At 36.0% G+C, this 17,480-nt stretch overlaps 1 protein-coding gene across 4 annotated transcripts in view; it reads right to left on the minus strand.

Moving 5' to 3' along the window:
- Positions 1 to 17,480, minus strand: part of LOC149088207 (tyrosine-protein phosphatase 69D-like) — a 294,689-nt gene that overhangs the window by 24,185 nt on the left and 253,024 nt on the right. For all 4 annotated transcript variants that reach the window (XM_089245556.1, XM_089245550.1, XM_089245555.1 and 1 more), the window contains 10 exons: positions 10,954 to 11,098; positions 10,743 to 10,840; positions 9,654 to 9,763; positions 9,400 to 9,490; positions 8,764 to 8,840; positions 8,539 to 8,673; positions 8,304 to 8,432; positions 6,526 to 6,680; positions 1,963 to 2,098; positions 1,164 to 1,313 (listed from right to left, as the gene is read on the minus strand). In XM_089245556.1, the coding sequence (XP_089101682.1) occupies positions 1,164 to 1,313; positions 1,963 to 2,098; positions 6,526 to 6,680; positions 8,304 to 8,432; positions 8,539 to 8,673; positions 8,764 to 8,840; positions 9,400 to 9,490; positions 9,654 to 9,763; positions 10,743 to 10,840; positions 10,954 to 11,098 (1,226 nt within the window). The remainder of the gene's footprint in view (positions 1 to 1,163; positions 1,314 to 1,962; positions 2,099 to 6,525; positions 6,681 to 8,303; positions 8,433 to 8,538; positions 8,674 to 8,763; positions 8,841 to 9,399; positions 9,491 to 9,653; positions 9,764 to 10,742; positions 10,841 to 10,953; positions 11,099 to 17,480) is intronic.

Below are 17,480 nucleotides of genomic sequence, written 5' to 3' on the forward strand. Positions count from 1 at the left end.
ATTTACCAACAATTCCAAAATAGCGCCGTGAAACTTCATGAAAAACTGAACTTGATGGTCTCTAGGCCTAGGCCTACTAATTTCTTTCTTTTCCAACTATCCCTATGATGAAAAAGTTCTATATATATATACACCATTTTTAGTGTATTTTCGAAAGTCGGAAGAATGCCGCTGCCCCCCTAAATGACGGGCCTACATAGGTCGTGCAGTCTAGGAGCGGAAACAGCCAATGCCGAAGCTGAACTCCTGAATGAACCAATCACCACTGGTCATCGTCTTCTCCAGCCTTCTTCACATGCAACGATCTCTTCTCTAACACAACTGATCATCTGATTGTTGTGGTGGCATTTTACATGGCAGTCATTTCCACTATTCCAAATTCTTAATTTTTTTTCTCGGCCCATTCTCTTAATGTACCAAATTCTTAACTTGTTTGATGTAAAGCTGATTCTACCCGATTATGACATGGCCTTTCAGATTTCACATCTCATCGAGTTCCAGCCTGCCAGTCCTTCTGTAAGCCGCTGTAATCGCCTTGAGGGCAAGACTCGGATAAAATTCTCGCATTCCGCAGAAAATAGAAATTCGTTGAAATTGTCATATATAGCGAGAAACTTTAACTTCGTTTCTATGGGAGAAATATTTTATGCTGGATGATTTTATACGTCATTCGATTAAACTAGTCTGACTATATTTGAAAAACACAGGCCAGTGCCTACTCTCAATTTTTTTTTAAATCTTAACACTAACTTATTTTCCATTAATTCTAAATGTTGCATTCAATGAAAACATTATGTATATAGTAGTAGTTGATATGTGTTAACAGTTGACGCGTGAAACACTCAATATTGGATTTAGCGGGGGGTAAAGTAGTTCAAATTATTATAGTCGAGAGAGAGAATCCAGTTTTTTAATCCACCAGATAAGTTTACATAGAAATAATGCAGCAACTTGGAATTCCTTTATAACGAAATTTCGTTTATAACAAACTGATTTCTCTTGGAGTTCACTCTAACGAGATTCGACTGTATAAGCGGGGAACTTTAACATTGTCTCTGTGGAAGAAATTTTGGTACCAGAGGATTTTATCCATTTAAGCGAGGTATCCGTTATCCGATTAAGTGTGGGAACTGTGTATTTGTGTTTACAAAACATCAATATACCTCGAATTCAATTTCGAGACCAGTCCGGCAGTTGTCCCGTACTTTCCCTTTGAGCAATTCGTAATGGTCCCTGAGGTGATGCAGTTCCAGCTCCGTGTCGCCGAACTGCGCATGCTCCATTAGGGCTCTATACACGAAAATGTATTCTTCCTGCACAAAAGAAAGCACGGCACGTTACTGAAATCAAAATTAACACCATATTTGTTCTACAAAAATGTACCAGAATAAATTTCACGAAAAACATTGTAATCGTAAAATTTGACGAATTTCAGTGAAGACGTCTCCATTGCAATGGTAAGAATACGCGTAGAAAGGAATCGACATAAATTACGCTGTCAGAATTTTCATAGGAAAAAATTGGTTGACTGATCGATCTGCTTTCATGAGAGAATAACCTTTAACTAGTGATTTCATGACGACTAAGAAACTGAATAATTCATTACAGGGTCTTTCTCCGAATGAACCAGTAATTTTCCGAGAAAGATTTGCTCCGTAACATAGAATTAAGGCTCGTTCATTCCAGGTTACAACTCTATTTGGATAATTTCTACCCACCAATTGATGCCGAAACGGGAACTGATTTAATTCGAATTACGTACGTCCCAGCAAAAACATCTCTGCGATACATCGCGTGTATGTAAACTTCTTCTTCACACGGAAATTGTTATCGACGAGAATGTTTATTTCTGTAGCAAGGTTACGCATCTATACTAATCATGGGTAGAAACATTTGTATTCTGGAGAAATAACAGGAAGGAATAGAAAATTTATAAGCAATCATGAAAAATGTTGGACTTACTAATGTCTTAACTAAGTAGTTCCTGTGATACCTCAGGTTGCTGACGAACGCAAAAATATCTACAATACCTTCTTCGTCCAACTGTTGTATCAAGTTGTCTATGGCTACGTATGTTCCTGTCCTGCCGACGCCGGAACTGGAAGACATGGAAACACAATTACTACTTTTTTTCACACTTATAGGCCGTGATATATACGTACGAAGAAGTATAAAATATTACTTAATAAATATATATAAATAATAAATATTAAAAAGTAATAATAAGTTTTTTTTTCTTTTAACTTCACAATACTGTAACACTATTTGAGTAAGGTCCTTACCGAGTGTCTTTTTTGAGGCCATTCAAGTATTATGTCAGCATCGATTGCGTGGGTTCGGATTTTGATGACGGGAAGAGGGGAAAAAACGTCATCAAAAGTCTTCATAAAAATATTAAATATTCGTAATGTCATCTTTACTGGCGAAAAAGGACCTTTTCCTTATTTGTGGGCATCTGAACTAACAGTTTCCCCTATTGATAAGACCTCTATGATGGGATATTTGTATTTTCATGTTGTGTCAATATCGTGTTGTAGGAATGCCTGCTCTCTGTGGAGAGACATTTTAAATGAAAGATTGGCTCGCATTTGCGCTTTCCTTGAATTTGGACTCTCAATAATAATTATACTATTTTATCGCACACTCCGGTCATATTGCCACACGGCGATTTCCAACCTATGGAAACGGGACGGGTGGGAATTGAAGGTGCCATCTACCGGTGGTCGCCCCAGTCGAGGCAGCTAAATAACTTGTTTTCTATGTTCATTCTCTGGATCGAACCCGTGGATCTTCACAGTGATCTTCATGATGGAAGACGAGCATCTTGCCACCGGGGCGCTTCTCAATAATACTGAAAATTATCATTAAACGGAAACTTGTGAATTAGATGGAGAAGAATCGTGTATTGTTCGATAACTAGCATAAAGGGAAACTCGCGTGCGTACCTACGAGTACAGAAGTCCACTTTGAAAAATTCGATTACACACAAACGGTAGTAAATACTTTCAACCCGTCCAGTGTTTCTGACGTAATATTACGTCGGAAGTTCTACCGAAGAAATTCAAACATCATTCTTTCGCTTACGAAGGTGTGTACGCCGATTTGGGATAAGAATGTAACCTTGAGAAGCTTTTGTGTGAATAGATAAAAACACGTTTTTTTCACTCTAAATTTTTCCCTTTTCTTCCATGCTTTTCTTTGCTTGAGGAGAGTCGTACATTAGAATAACTTCGAAGAGAGAGGATTTAAAACTGACTATTGTACATCATCTAAAATTCAAAATGATATATCGTACAATATGCAAAACTGTGAAGCTATTGGGAATATTGAGAGGGCTCAAAAATATTAGAGGGTCGGGGTGAAGGAATAAACCCAATATTTTTATAGGTATTGTCGAGATAGAGTGACGAATATTGAGCTAGCTTGGACTCACGAACCGGATACAAGTGTACGCCTCTGATATAATTCGGCATTATATAGTTCGCTGCAGTTTATTATATAGCTCTCTAGCAGGTTATTAAGCATTATATTATACCTAACCGTTATATTACACCTAAAAGTTCCTTTTCGACAAGAAATTACGCTTGAAGATCAATTTCTCATTCTGTATTTCTTATTTGATATATGTTTCATTCCACGTCGCTGATTTGTGCATAATGCTATAATGTAAATGCACGGTTTAAGTGAAGTCAATTAAATTCAGGGGTGTCGGGAGCGTTTTAGACCTGCGTTGCTCGTCCTTAGCTCCAGGTAAAAAAATATTCCAATTTTTTAATAAATTTTTATGTGCTCGGGCCCATGCCAAAAATATAAACAGTCCCTAATGCAGAACGTTTTACAATCTGCCGTTTAGGAAACTAAAAAACAACGAGGCTCTTGTTTCAAAATGAGAAACAAATGAGGTGTCTAATACTCGTTCCTCGACCGAAAATCGCTATCTACTGTAATGATAAAAATTGTTCAATCATGGACATCCCCGAATCTGCATATACAGCGCCTTTTGCTAATGAATCGCTAAATCCTGTTTGTGCAAGTGTGTAAACTGACAAAAATATAATCCCTTTTCTTTCCTGTTTTCTAAGAATCTCCAAGCTTCCACTTTTGGCGGATACTTGCATCAGAGAGGAAAAAATGTATTTCGATGAAAAAGGGAAGAGAGGAAACACATTGAGCAGGTTAATTGAAGGAGTTGACTGAAGCAGCACCTCTCCTAGAGATAGAATGCCTAAGCATGGGTTGCCAAGTTCATCTGTAGCGTCATTGAGAACTACCAAGCAAGTTTGTCACATTTTTAACCGTAGCATCCTATTTCGTTGCTTCTTATTTTGGCGTAGAATCTCAATTGGTGGGCTGACAAATACCACATGGTGATTGGATGTTGGGGCATAGAAATCGCCAATTCTGAGCCCGAGATCATTTCTTTCCCGCACAACGATGATACTGGCAAGAGCAGGGAATATTTTTATTCCTGAAAATTTCTGAGAGGGAAAACTGACTACTTGCTGACGTCACGAGCAGTGCGAGGAGGCCTAACGTCTCTAGGAGGTGATGACTGGAGTCGTACGAAAGCAAGAAATTGATTTCTGTAATCCCTTCGAATCTTATCGACGAAACAGTGTCAATAATAGTAATTCAAGCTCTTCAAACCAGTCTTATTTATCTCACCGAAGACCGAATTTAGAGGCCTTTGTACTCGAAACAAACGACGGCAGTGAAATTTCGACGTTCAAGTCGTAAGATATGCTTTTCACACCTCATTCAATTAATTCTCTGTGTAATCTCGAGCCCTTACAGACAGACGTCTTAGCAGATGAGCCGCGTTTCAGAAATTATGCAAATCAACGACACGAAAATTCTCGCGTAAGTACTTATACAGACTTTTCTCTCTCTCATGCTACACAAGACACTCCAATAACCTGCTCCGGAGAGGCGCAACATCAGGGGGGAGCTGATGTCATATCTTCCATATATATTAAATATTTCCGTCTCTTCCGCAGTAGTGTCACGGAATATTAGAACCTGAAGTGTAGTTGAGATAATCCGAGATAGCAGGTACTGTTTCGGATTAAGAGGGTGTTTTCGAAACATGAGCATGATTCTGAAGATGAGGTAATCGAATACCGTCTTCAATCTCGTTTAAAAGAGTTTCCTTGAGTAAAATTTACAGTACTGTACATTTACAGTAAATTTTAAGGCAAAATGGTAATTTTATACACATTTAAGGTAAATAGGAATTAAGCATAATTACCGGTTATTTTGCATAATTGTCAATATTCTCGATGAGTTAGATAAATTTATCACTCCTACTGGTACTTACGCGTAATACCGAAGCATCGTTGGTAAATGTGATAAATACTAAAAAAATATCGTTTTACCGGTTATTATGCATAATACACTTGCGTAAGTGGGGAATTTAATGAATACTAAAAATTGTCACTTTTACCCGTCATGATTGTATAATACTCGAGTGTCTGTGGTAAGTTTGATGGAATTAAGAAATATCACTTTTACCAGTCATTATACATAACCCAAGTATATCTGGTAAATGTGATGAATACTTGAAATTTATTGCTATTACCGGTGATCATACAAAATACCCTATGCAATGAGTGAATTTGATGCATGCTAAACAAAAGTGTCACTATTGCCGGTTATTATGCATAATTCCTTAGTGTAATTTGTGAATTTGATAAATGTGAAAGATATTATCTTATGGATTAAAGATATTATCTCTACTATATTTGATGAAATAGTTGATATAACGAACTATTATTTAATGAATTTCACGATTTAACGATTTTTTTTTCGAATCCTGTCCCTGTGCGAATCTGTTGAATGGGAATTTGCAAAATTTCGTTAAACAAAATAATTTTGATTAAATGAGAGTGCATTATATCGGAGCATAACTGCAAAATTTGATAAAAGCAAGTTCATTATATTAATGGGGGGTATGATCGTGAAATTTGTTGAATGAGAGTCTATTTCATCGGGGTACGTTCGTTAAATTTAATAAATTGAAGGAATGCAGGGTCGTGCCTCCATTGGTATAGATCATAGTTTCCAACCTTTTTGGCCTCATCGCCCCCTTTTCAGAAATTTTTTCTTCCATCGCTCCCCAACGCAATCTAACCCATAGGATCCTAAGTAATACCCGTAGCTTTTACCACCCCCTGGAACTTTCCATCGCCCACGTTGGGAATCACGGGTGTAGATGGTAGCATCTTGTCCGGAATGCAAGAAGGCCTGGCTTATATTTCTGATGACATTTCTTTCCGAATTCACCTCGGCATAAAATCAAGAAAATATATTTTTCCTCGAAAAGTGATAGTTACGGAGATTTATCAAAATTATTTGCGATTATGCATAATAACCGATTTGATCATATTTTCCGAACATATAAAATGTTCGGATATTAAATCGAAACAAATTTTTCCCACAATCTAAAACTGAAAATAAATTTATAAATTGAATCTCGCGATTGTTGATATATTCTAAAAAAGTTTACTACAGGAACGCATGCGTTACCTGCAATGCACGACTATGGGTCCCCTCTCTGGTACGAAGTTCTCGTTGACCCTCTTGACGAAACGCAGCAGCCACGATGGCTGACCAGGAGATAGGAAATCACTCCACATTAGAAAATGGAAATGAAGAACCTCGCGGTCCTCGGATTCGCTCAACTGCAGGAATAAAATAAATAGTAAGCGTTATATATATATATATAAGGAAAAAACCCATTTGTAAACATAATACGGAGATTTTTTTGAACAAATCTGTGCAATTTCACGAATTTTACATTGGAAGTGATCGAATGAGAAGGTGTCGAGGAGTATACAAATATATTTTTCTAAAGATGATTTTACTATTTTGGTAAGTGTTAATTCAGGGTTCTTAACCTTTTTCAGCCGCAACCCAAAAACAGCAGCAAGATCAGCTTCACGACCCCCATGAGACTGTGAAACCGGTGATGCATTTATAACAGGACTATCAAGACTTGGTCGTGACTCATAGCTCAAGAATCCCTTATTGTAAATATAATTAGTACGAACCATCGCGGAAGGCCCGTTTCAAGTGAAGTTTAGGTCGTGATTCTACACCTCAAGAATTCCTGGCTATGAATGGGAATTTGTATGATACATCTCGGAATCCTCTGTGCATAAAGTTTGGATCGTGATGCACAGCTCAACAATCCCGGGCTGTTAGTGAATTTTTACGACCCACCTCGGAAGCCCCTATGGATCCAGTTTGGGCAGTGGGGCCCATAGATCAAGATCTCCTGGTTGTTAGTGGAGTTGTACGACGCATCTCGGAAGCCCCTGCGAATCAAGCTTGTGCCATGACTCAAGTCAAAAACACTTTGCTGTAAGTTGATTTGTACGACCTATCTTGACAGCGCCCCCTGCTAATTAATTTGGGTCGTGATCCATAGCTCCAGAATCCTTGGTTGCTAGTATATTTGTACGACAGTTCTTGGAACTCCTCGTGAATCGGTATCGATCGGACGCATAGCTCAGAAACCCCGGCTGTTAGTGGATTGGGACTGTTGGAAGTCGGACAGCGATCCATCTCGAAGCCCCTGCGACCCAAGTTCGGGTCGCAAACCATAGGTTAGGATCCTCTTGTGTTAAATTCCAATTAATATCAGCAAGACACTACTCATTTAGAGAAGAGCGTCCTTTCTACCAAGTAGTATTAATGGTCTGGTCGTCCAGCTCTTTATTGCGGCTATAGATTGCTTGGCCATCTTAGATAATGAAACTCGTCTCATCATCTTCAATGACCTCCTCCCCCTAACCAGATCATGGTCCACCGCTCTGTCTTAATGAAGAGATTTTAGCATGGGATCGACGAAGACCGGGGCCGTGCTGGAAGCTGTGTATTTATGTATTGTGAAGTCCGTTTCGGTGTGATACTTTTCGTGTAGTGCTGCCATCTGCAATCAATTTTTCTTCACGTTCCTTGGTTATGTTTGTAGATGATCTTATCCGACGACCAAGGTTATATTATCTTTTTTCGTGGAGGATAGAGAAAATGACCGCTTCTCAAGTACGTGCGGTGTAGAACACAATGCAACTGTTTCCGTCGCTAACACTTCCTCTTGGTCGCACCACTATGTGCGCGGTCTTATATAGGCGCTGCTGACAGCATCGCGTTACGTTGATTAGTCGCATTTCTCTTTTATTCGCGCCCGTCCGTACCAATTCTTCCTGGCACTTCAGTGTATTCAGGAAATCGCGCCACCGTTTCATTCGATCAACCTTACAAAGCGCGTTTTTGTCTTCTCTCATATAACACTTACTCACTTTTAAATGCCTTAAATTCAACTTTCTGAAGACGTAATCGGAACACCTTTTGAAGGACTTCAGGCTGACCGTGAAAAACTTATCTATTTCGAACGGCTTCCCGTCAGACCAATACTGCGTACATTTTTCCTGGAATCAATCGTAATCGAGTGCATCATTTACTACCTCTACGGATATTTTGATTCAATTACAATAAACATTTATAGTTATTCTCTCTTTTCTCCAAGGTGCTTACCTGTCCATTTTCTTCGAGTCCAGTCAGCATGATGATTACCGATACTCCGTGCTCCCATATCATTCTCCAAAAATCTGCGATAGTACTTTCTAATGGCGCTTGGGTGCATATGTACAATTTCCTTCCTTTATAGCCCTATGTGAAGTTAATAAGGAAATTAATTTTTAGATTGCCTTTGGATGAGAGGATTCTCAATTCGAGTAATTTAATTTATGGAATACTTACTTCTATAAAATTGGCATTTATATAATCCGACCCTGGTTGATGAGGATCTGCGGATAATCTGATCCTTGTTTGATCATCTGAAGGTAAAAAAATAAGAATATTCACACACGATGAATACGGATTTTCAAGTGTAAAAGCACAGATTATAGCAGGTTTGCTCAAGGAGAGTGTGGGCCACATCACTGGCTTAAAAAGTGTCGCGGGCCATTTAACTAAGTGATATGGAACAGCGCCGAAGATCATTTTAGTGATCTGCAAGTGTGCCGCGGATCGCTTAAGTGATGTGAAACTTCACCGCTGGTCCTTGAAGTGATTGAAACCTCACTGCGGTTCCCTTAAGTGATGTGAATATACTTTGGATCATTTCAGTGATCTGGGTATGTGTTGTGAGCAATTCAAATGATTTGAAATCACATCGTGGGCCACTTAATTGATCTGGAACAGCCCCGCGAGTCACTCAATCGATTTGAAAATGTGCCGCTTAGTTCATATGTAAAAAAAGTATATTTGAGACATAAAAAGTAATAAATATATACAAAAGTATATTTCACATCATAAGACTCTGAGAGCCACATTTGTCTCCGTGGGCCATGGGTTGAGCATTGTATAGATAAAAGCGTGTGTTTATATACTCACATGCTTTTATATCACTATACCGGTTCTTCGATACATTTTCCGCGTTATCGGAAGCTATGGTTGTCCTGTCTCTGAACACTTCCGGTAAGGCCTAGAACGATATCATTGATAATTGTCAGTTCAAAATGATTTTAGGGCTTGAAAAAAGACATGCCAAAATAAGTAAAATTTCTAGGATTTAAAGGAGTAACGAAGACAATTACTATATATTTATTTAAGAACGGTTAAGGATGAATCTAATTAATGATAAATACCTCAAACTCTGTTTTGAAAAGCATGTCGGTGTCTAAATGCTTCTCTACGTAGGCGGCAGGAAGCTCTTCCGCAGCGATTGGGCCCAAATAAGGAAGTTTCGCTAAGTGACCTAAAACGAAATAATTAAAAGGTATCAGGTTCAGTCATTGTCCAATACAATTTGAGGGAATCTAACCTTTCAAAGGAGGAGAATTTACTCAAATAAGTCCCCTATAAAAAAGAATGAAGAACAGGTTATTCTGAAACTGGTCTCGGAAATCACAGAAAAAAAAAAGCAGGATAGAGGAACAGTAATGATTTTTTTGGCGATAGCGATAATACTGACGTCACAAATGTCCCTCAAAGATGGGAGGACGAGTCAGCCTGGTATTTCATGGAGCTCTAACGTGAACTAAAATGAAGATTAACTCCCTCTCTTAGTGGTCCAGAGGGTGTTTTTTTACTTCGTTGGTGGTAATTTTATAGTTGATGCTTTATAGCCCCTGAATTGATTCCATCACACAAACTAGACTCATTTCGAATATATTTATATTTTTCAAATTCACCAATAACACTTGGGTATCATGCATAATCACAAAGGCGATAAATTTCCAGTATTTATGAAATTTACCAACGACACTTGGTTATAATGCATAATCATCGGTAAAATTGATATTTTTTAATATTTATCCAATTTATCAACGACGCTTGGTTGTTATGCATATTCGCCTTTAAAAATGAGAAATGTATCAAACTTACGAAGACAATTGGTAAGAATGCATAACAACCGATTTATCACATTTACCTTAACATATATATTTAATTGAATTATTTATTATTATTATTGTTTTGTATTGTCGATTGAAGCCGTTTTTATAAGTCATTTTTATGTGAATGAATTATTGTGGAACAAATTTTATCTTATTTTAGTTTATATTATTTCCTACGGGGAAGTTCGATTCGATATATACGGGTGATTCGGTTAATGAACACGTTCGCGCAACGAATTAAGATCGTTAACCGAAGTTCCACTACATAATTGGTAACCTTTTCGGTTGTATATAAAGTCTTTAGGAAAGGAATAGCCATGCATTGTTATATTCACTCACCTCTAGGGAGGTGATTCCCTCTGTGGACAGTTCTGCGTATCAAATCCGTTAACCCTAACTGCTCTCCATCGTCGTCATAAGGGCAGCTGTTCCTACGCCTGAGCAAACAAATTATATAGTCATTAATAGGATACTTGATTTGCTCGATGTCGTATAAGCATGCATGCCTATTAAATGTTATATATATATATATATATATATATATATATACCTGATGAGACAGATGACAAGGATGAGAACCAACACCACCAAGACGGTGCCGCAGATCACAGCAAACAGGAAATTGACGGGGCTGTCGGGTCTGACAGCCGATGGTGGAGCGGCTCCAGAGGACGATCCCGAAGTCGAAAGTGAACCTGGAGGGAAAAGTCAGTGGAAACAAATACAATGCGAAGAAACAGTAGGCGGTATTTTAAAAATATTTCATCGAAATTTTTGGGATTTTTAATACGTATTTGATTCCATGAATTCGTGAATAAAATAAAAATTCGTAAGAATTTAAGGAATTTGTATATTTGAACGAGATCACCGTGAAAAAGTGTCATATATTGTATAAAATATACTATATACAGTGTATATTAATATAAATTAACTATATACTTTAATATGGTATAAAATATACTATATGGTAATACAAAATATAGTATAAAACAAATATAATTTTTCAATTGACATTGGTGAAATATTTCCGATTAGTGAAATATATTGGAAAAATAATTTAATATAGTATAATAAAATATTCTTATATAAACAAAATAATACATATTAAATTAACGAATTTTTGCTTCAAAATGTTAACGGTTGCTGTTTTTTTAAAAAATAACATGGGTAAGCTTGCAAAGTAAAGTTATCCTTAACAGCCATTTCGTGAAAACTTCTCAACAGAGCGATTGAAATGATATTTCAACCGCACAAAGACTTTTCGGCCGCCAAAGAATGGCTATTACAAGAAAAGCTAATCGAAAATCCGAGTGTAAAGAGATCGGATCTTTTCTCGTTGCTAATGAGGGGTCTTGAATCCAGCGTCTCACCAACTGACATCAAACAGGTCTTAGAAGAAACTGGCTTTATCGCCACAAAAAATACAGCTATTCCAGGAGAAAGAAATTCACCAAGACCTGGAAAATTTCTTTGACTAAAAATCCAGTCAACAAAGAGATTCTGAATCTCCAAACGCTTTTACACCTTGCAAGTTGTTTTACATCATTCACGGAATCAGCTGAAGCTTCACTAACGTTTCAGGTACAGAAGAGATTTTTTTAAGAAATGTTAAGTTCTAATAAGACCTGTCGGACGCAGCGGATTCTATCGATAAAAATTTGAAATATTTAATACTCTTGGCGAGGATAACATTTTCGCAAACCACATTCGAATTTACTGATTGTTTCAACTTTTATAAATTTTAAACTATTTAAGAATTCATGGGACACCCTGCATATATTTCATATATACAATGTCTGGGTAAGGATCAACCTCGGTTATAATGAAAAATTATCTAGAAATTTTCAATATCGTAATAACTAAGTTTGACTGAAATTTCCCATCAAATCGAAACTCCAATGCCATCTCTCTATCTCTCTCAACTGCGTATTAAATTTTCTTTTCTCCATTAAAACATGTTAAAAACGATGGAATTTAGATAATTTTTTCTCACGACTGCACGGAAAAATAAAAATGGCAAGAACGCACAAGATGAAGTAGACAAAAATTAGATGACAAAACAAAGAAGGATCGACCAAGACGCATGCAAGGCTGTTGAAAATAGAAGGCTCGTCAAAGTGCATGTTATATCGAAATGAGGATCCACCGCGCGCGCGCGCGACACTTCGACGATTACGAAGAGTTTTTGATTGATGATGCGTTTAATTAAAATGCTAATATTAACTTCCAGTCTTCGGAGGACGGAGTGAGGCTCCCTCCGTTCATGATTTCCCCATTTACGACGGTTCCGATCGGTTATCCTGGTTCGTGTATGGATTGACGTGTATGGATTGTCCTACGTAATTACCGCAACACTTTCAACTTTAATAAACTGTTCGTTTCATGGAGCATCTAAAAATGGGACATGCTGAATAAAAATTGGATTTTTGTTTCATTCCGCCCTCTGTGTTTGAATTTGCTGGTGTTCGGATAAGATTATGTTGATGGTGGAGATACAGGATATAGACGTGGAAGTAATATGGTGCTGATTAGAAATGTCCTCAATGCATGATTAGAGATAAGTTTCACGGCTGCAACATTGTGCCAATAATTTTTGTAATGTCTGATGGTGATAATTGATCAAATTTATAGAATCTTATAGTCTCTTGAAGGAAAAATTCAACTAAAAAGACAGATTGGATCTGTTTTTGAGGGAATTTACCAAAAACAAAAGTAATTGTAATATTTGGGTGTGAACATAATGCGTCCGTATTTCCGATTCTGGAAACCCGCGTCGTCTTCGATTCGTTAAAAACCTAAATTACAAGCTAAAAAAAAAAAGTTCAAATTCGGGTTTTTAACCAATCCGAGACGACGCCGGTTTCCAAAATCCGAAATACGGACGCACTGTGTTTACGCCCTAATAAACGATCCAGTCCAGTACGTAGATCATTTTTTTTTTTGCAAAAAAATGCAAATAATGCTGAGATATCGTCATATATTCGAATCGGTCGACTCTTAAATTCTGTTCAGCAGTCGATGGATTTTCGTTAATCAAAATTATTCAGATTTCAGTTTAATTATTTTTCACAATGTCCATGCTAGTATTGATGATGGTCATTGACGGTTCTTGCAAATAGGAAAAGGCTAAAATGCACGTAGTCTCTATTTCTTGCGCAAAGAAATTGTTGTGTGAGAAATTTTTAAAGAAAACTCTCTTAACGTACATACCGCAACAGTTTAAATTTTAGTCGAAAGACGACGCTACACACAAGTGATTAATTGAAAATTTGCAAATACCAGTTCCATTAAATACACGGTGAAGATTAACAGCTTGTATCTGAATTTTACTTACGCTCTCATATGGTTTTCACTGTAATGTTTTCATTCTATGATGTTTCCATCGATGAATATAGTAGGTTACTATTTGTGAAGTTGTTTACCTTAGCCACAAATCACCGACTGAAGGTCGAAACAAACGTTTTGGACAAAGAAGTGATTGAAAAAAAGAAAGGCTCAGGTTCTCAATAATTCCCACACGACTGGTTTTCCTGACCTTCTATCAACAAAAATTCCCGAAAAAGTCCCCTTTCGTGAGAATAATTTTTTGCAAGCTCGCATTCACATAAAAGTCCCTTCAACTTCTTACGAATTTTTAAATTTTTTACGAATTTATAGGACACCCTGTACGTGTCGCATCAGTGTGAGCGTCGCAAGTCACCAAAAATATATTCCACTGTAATTCGATATTAATCATGATGCAATAAACAAGATAAAAACGGGACAGTAATAAATCCAGCACATTCACGGCTCCAAAAAGTATTCAATAAATACATCAATCTCTATCAAATTTTAGAGGCAGTAAAAACTTTCAAAAGCCACACACAATGATTGTCATCCAATTTTTATTCATATCAGTCACCATATAACGTAATGAATATCACGATAACTAATTTTAATTAAATAACGCGTCCAAACACCAAATAAAGAGACTAAATTGGAAAAAAAAAACCCTAAAAAAATTAAGCGGTAAAATTTGGGAAAAATACATGGACATCGTAATTTACATACGAAATCCATTAATACGAGCGCAAAAATATATTATTCATGAAATATGGGTTTGGTACACTGATAAAAAAAAATTCAATTTCTCAAATTTATTTTCGATGGTATAAGCGCATTAATTTCGAATACACACGCACACAAATCAACACACACAAAAAACACTGATAAAGAAAGCAGAAAATTATTATTTTTCTCGTGTTTAACCTTAATGCTCATTTAAAAGTGGGGTCGAAAAATAGGAAGAATTATCCGCGTGCATACATTAATTAAATTAATTATTTTTCATCGGAAAGATAAAGAATCATGGTGTGTGCGTGGGGACTGGAGAAGCTTAATTATTTGCTTCTGTTAACGCTATTCATAAGAAACCGAAATTATTATCGGCAATAACGATATTCAAGTCCGTTGTTGAACACGATTTAAATTATAATTAATATTTCTAATAAAATTATTTCTTCTTTTAATTGAAATTAATGTTTCCCGCGGTAAATTAATATTAGAATTTTATTATCCTTTTGGGGGGGGGGAAATGGGTTACGAGATTGCTCTGATAATTCATTTCGGGTTACAAATTACCTGTTTTTCTTTTTCTAATGATTATTTATGTTTTGGAATTCTTACAGATAATTACTGAAGTACCAACTAATTTTTAATGTTATTTTAATTTTGTTTCTTTTTTTTTAAAACAAATTTCATGGTTCAGAAATTTCATTAAAGTGCAGTTAAATTTAAAGCAGAAAATGTTGGTAATACTTCTTGCAAGAGTGGTTTGGTTCTCTTATTTAAAGGATTAACTTATGAAGCTAATGAATTTTAGTTTACTGATTTGGTTCTGAGGAATCAGAGAACGGATTCACGAAAACGAACATAGTTAGCTATCCGCTATCAAGTAATACATATTTTCAAACTTTTGATATAAAATGGATACATATTCGACATCTTATATATTATTATCGATATATTTGTTATGGGAATCCTTTTTTCAGCCACCTCGTTGGGCATTTTGTCTGTTCTGGATTTTGTATTTGCATATTTTTAAAATACTACTGCAGTAGAGAGAAGGGATTTGTGAAAGCAACTGATTTTGCTCTAAAACATTTTTCACTGCATAAAGCTATCACTGAAGGAAAAGCCAAACTTAAGGAATTGTCTTCAACAGTATCAGTTTTCACCACGCAGTGTGAATTTTAAAGGCTTATATATATATAATATAATATAATATATATATATCAGTATCTTAGAAAAAATAAATAAAACACGGCGGCACATAATCTGCAAAACGAAATTTCGATGTTTTTGAACGTATAATCCACGGAATATACGCAGGAAAATATACCCTAATTGGAATAATTAAACCCTAATTGGAATAATAATATATATATATATATTACAATTAGGGTTTAATTATTCCAATTAGGGTATATTTTCCTGCGTATATTCCGTGGATTATACGTTGAAAAACATCGAAATTTCGTTTTGCAGATTATGTACCGTCGTGTTTTATTTATTTTTTCTAAGATACTGAAATAGAAATAAATAATTTTATAATTTATTTGTGAAAAATAGTTTTCTGAAGATATAGAGATAATATTTAGATGTGAGTATAAAAATCTAATTTTTTTCCTACACATATTTGACAAACAACCCCTTCCGTCCTTCATGATTTTATTACCGATGAATGAAATTTTCAAACGTGCATTGTACGCTGATGTGGACCATTTGACGATATTTTCCTCAAAGTAGTAAAATTTGCTCATGTTGATTATACGCATGGATATATAGTTGAAGAGATAATGTTAATAGAACCAGTTCATTTTCCTCATTAAATTCTACATGAGGAAGCTAAGCTCGTGCGGAAAAACGTGTTTTCTTGAGAGTGGTATGTAATGTGTCGATATGGATGTATTTATACGGCAAGAATATTGAAAAGAAATAAGTTCAGTAGTGTAAGGTAAAGTGAGCCCTAATTGCAAAAAATTTGGTTTTCAATTTTTTTGAAGCGAAATAAACAAATTTACTTTTCGTTTTTTTTCTTTCATTGATAAATTACACATTTGTATTATATTGATAAAAATATTCAAAACAAATAATCTCCATTCCTTTTGGAGTGATGATCAGTTTCATACCTGAACCTCTTTTGTCACACCTCAAAAGAAAAAATTGGTCAACACTTATGAAATATTATTTTAGCATAATTTTTCAGGAGTTTCTATGCCTAAGCCAAAGTTTAGAGGAATGGGAGCTTTCTAGTTTCAAATGTTGTTAAGCTATGGTATAGCTTTGATGTCACTACCAAATATTCAAGTTTTCCTTGTTGTTTGAGAGAAAACACTTTGTTAGACACTAATCTCTATGCTTGTCCTATTAGCGCCAAGGGCTGAAGGTTTGTATTTTCAAAATCTGAACAGCGCCTGCTTATCACAAGAAAACTGAGATTTATGAAAAGTTTAGTACTTAATGTATACCAGATAACAAATACAAATACAACGCCACAACAGCTAAAATGCCCAACGAGGTGGCTGCAGTATATCTACTGATATAAAAAATTTAATGTTTCAAAATCGTTCAAAACAAAAACCTATTTTTCAGGGTGAAAAACTGATTTTCGTCTTTCTTTTTCTCTAATAATCGTTTATGGTTCACTTTTTGCGATTAATGGCATCATCTTGATTGCTGCAACTCAGATATGAAAGAAATATTAGAAGAAAAAGAAACCAAATACCGCCCTTGTCCCATTATCCCATTATTTCCCTATAACTGAATCTTCTATTTCCGAATCAAATCCGTCTCAAGACCTCCTAATGTAAAAACTGAAAAAAAAATGTATAAGTTTCTGAAGGTTTTTTCTCCGAGTCGTAAATGGTTTTTTAATGAAAATTTTGGGGTTAGTTAAGAACACAACTCTGCCCAAACAGGGATTCAAACCGAGACCCATCTTTCGTGTTTCTTCTTTTCTTACTGTTAATGTACTTAGGCATACACAGCTGGAGAGTTGCACGCTCACCACTCGGATGCCGGGTCGAATGATTAAAC

The sequence above is a fragment of the Pholcus phalangioides genome, unplaced genomic scaffold, assembly GCF_987345545.1.
Source record: "Pholcus phalangioides strain wild (caught in Gottingen) unplaced genomic scaffold, Ppha-v1.0 ptg000003l_1, whole genome shotgun sequence".
In the NCBI taxonomy this organism is placed as follows: domain Eukaryota; kingdom Metazoa; phylum Arthropoda; class Arachnida; order Araneae; family Pholcidae; genus Pholcus; species Pholcus phalangioides.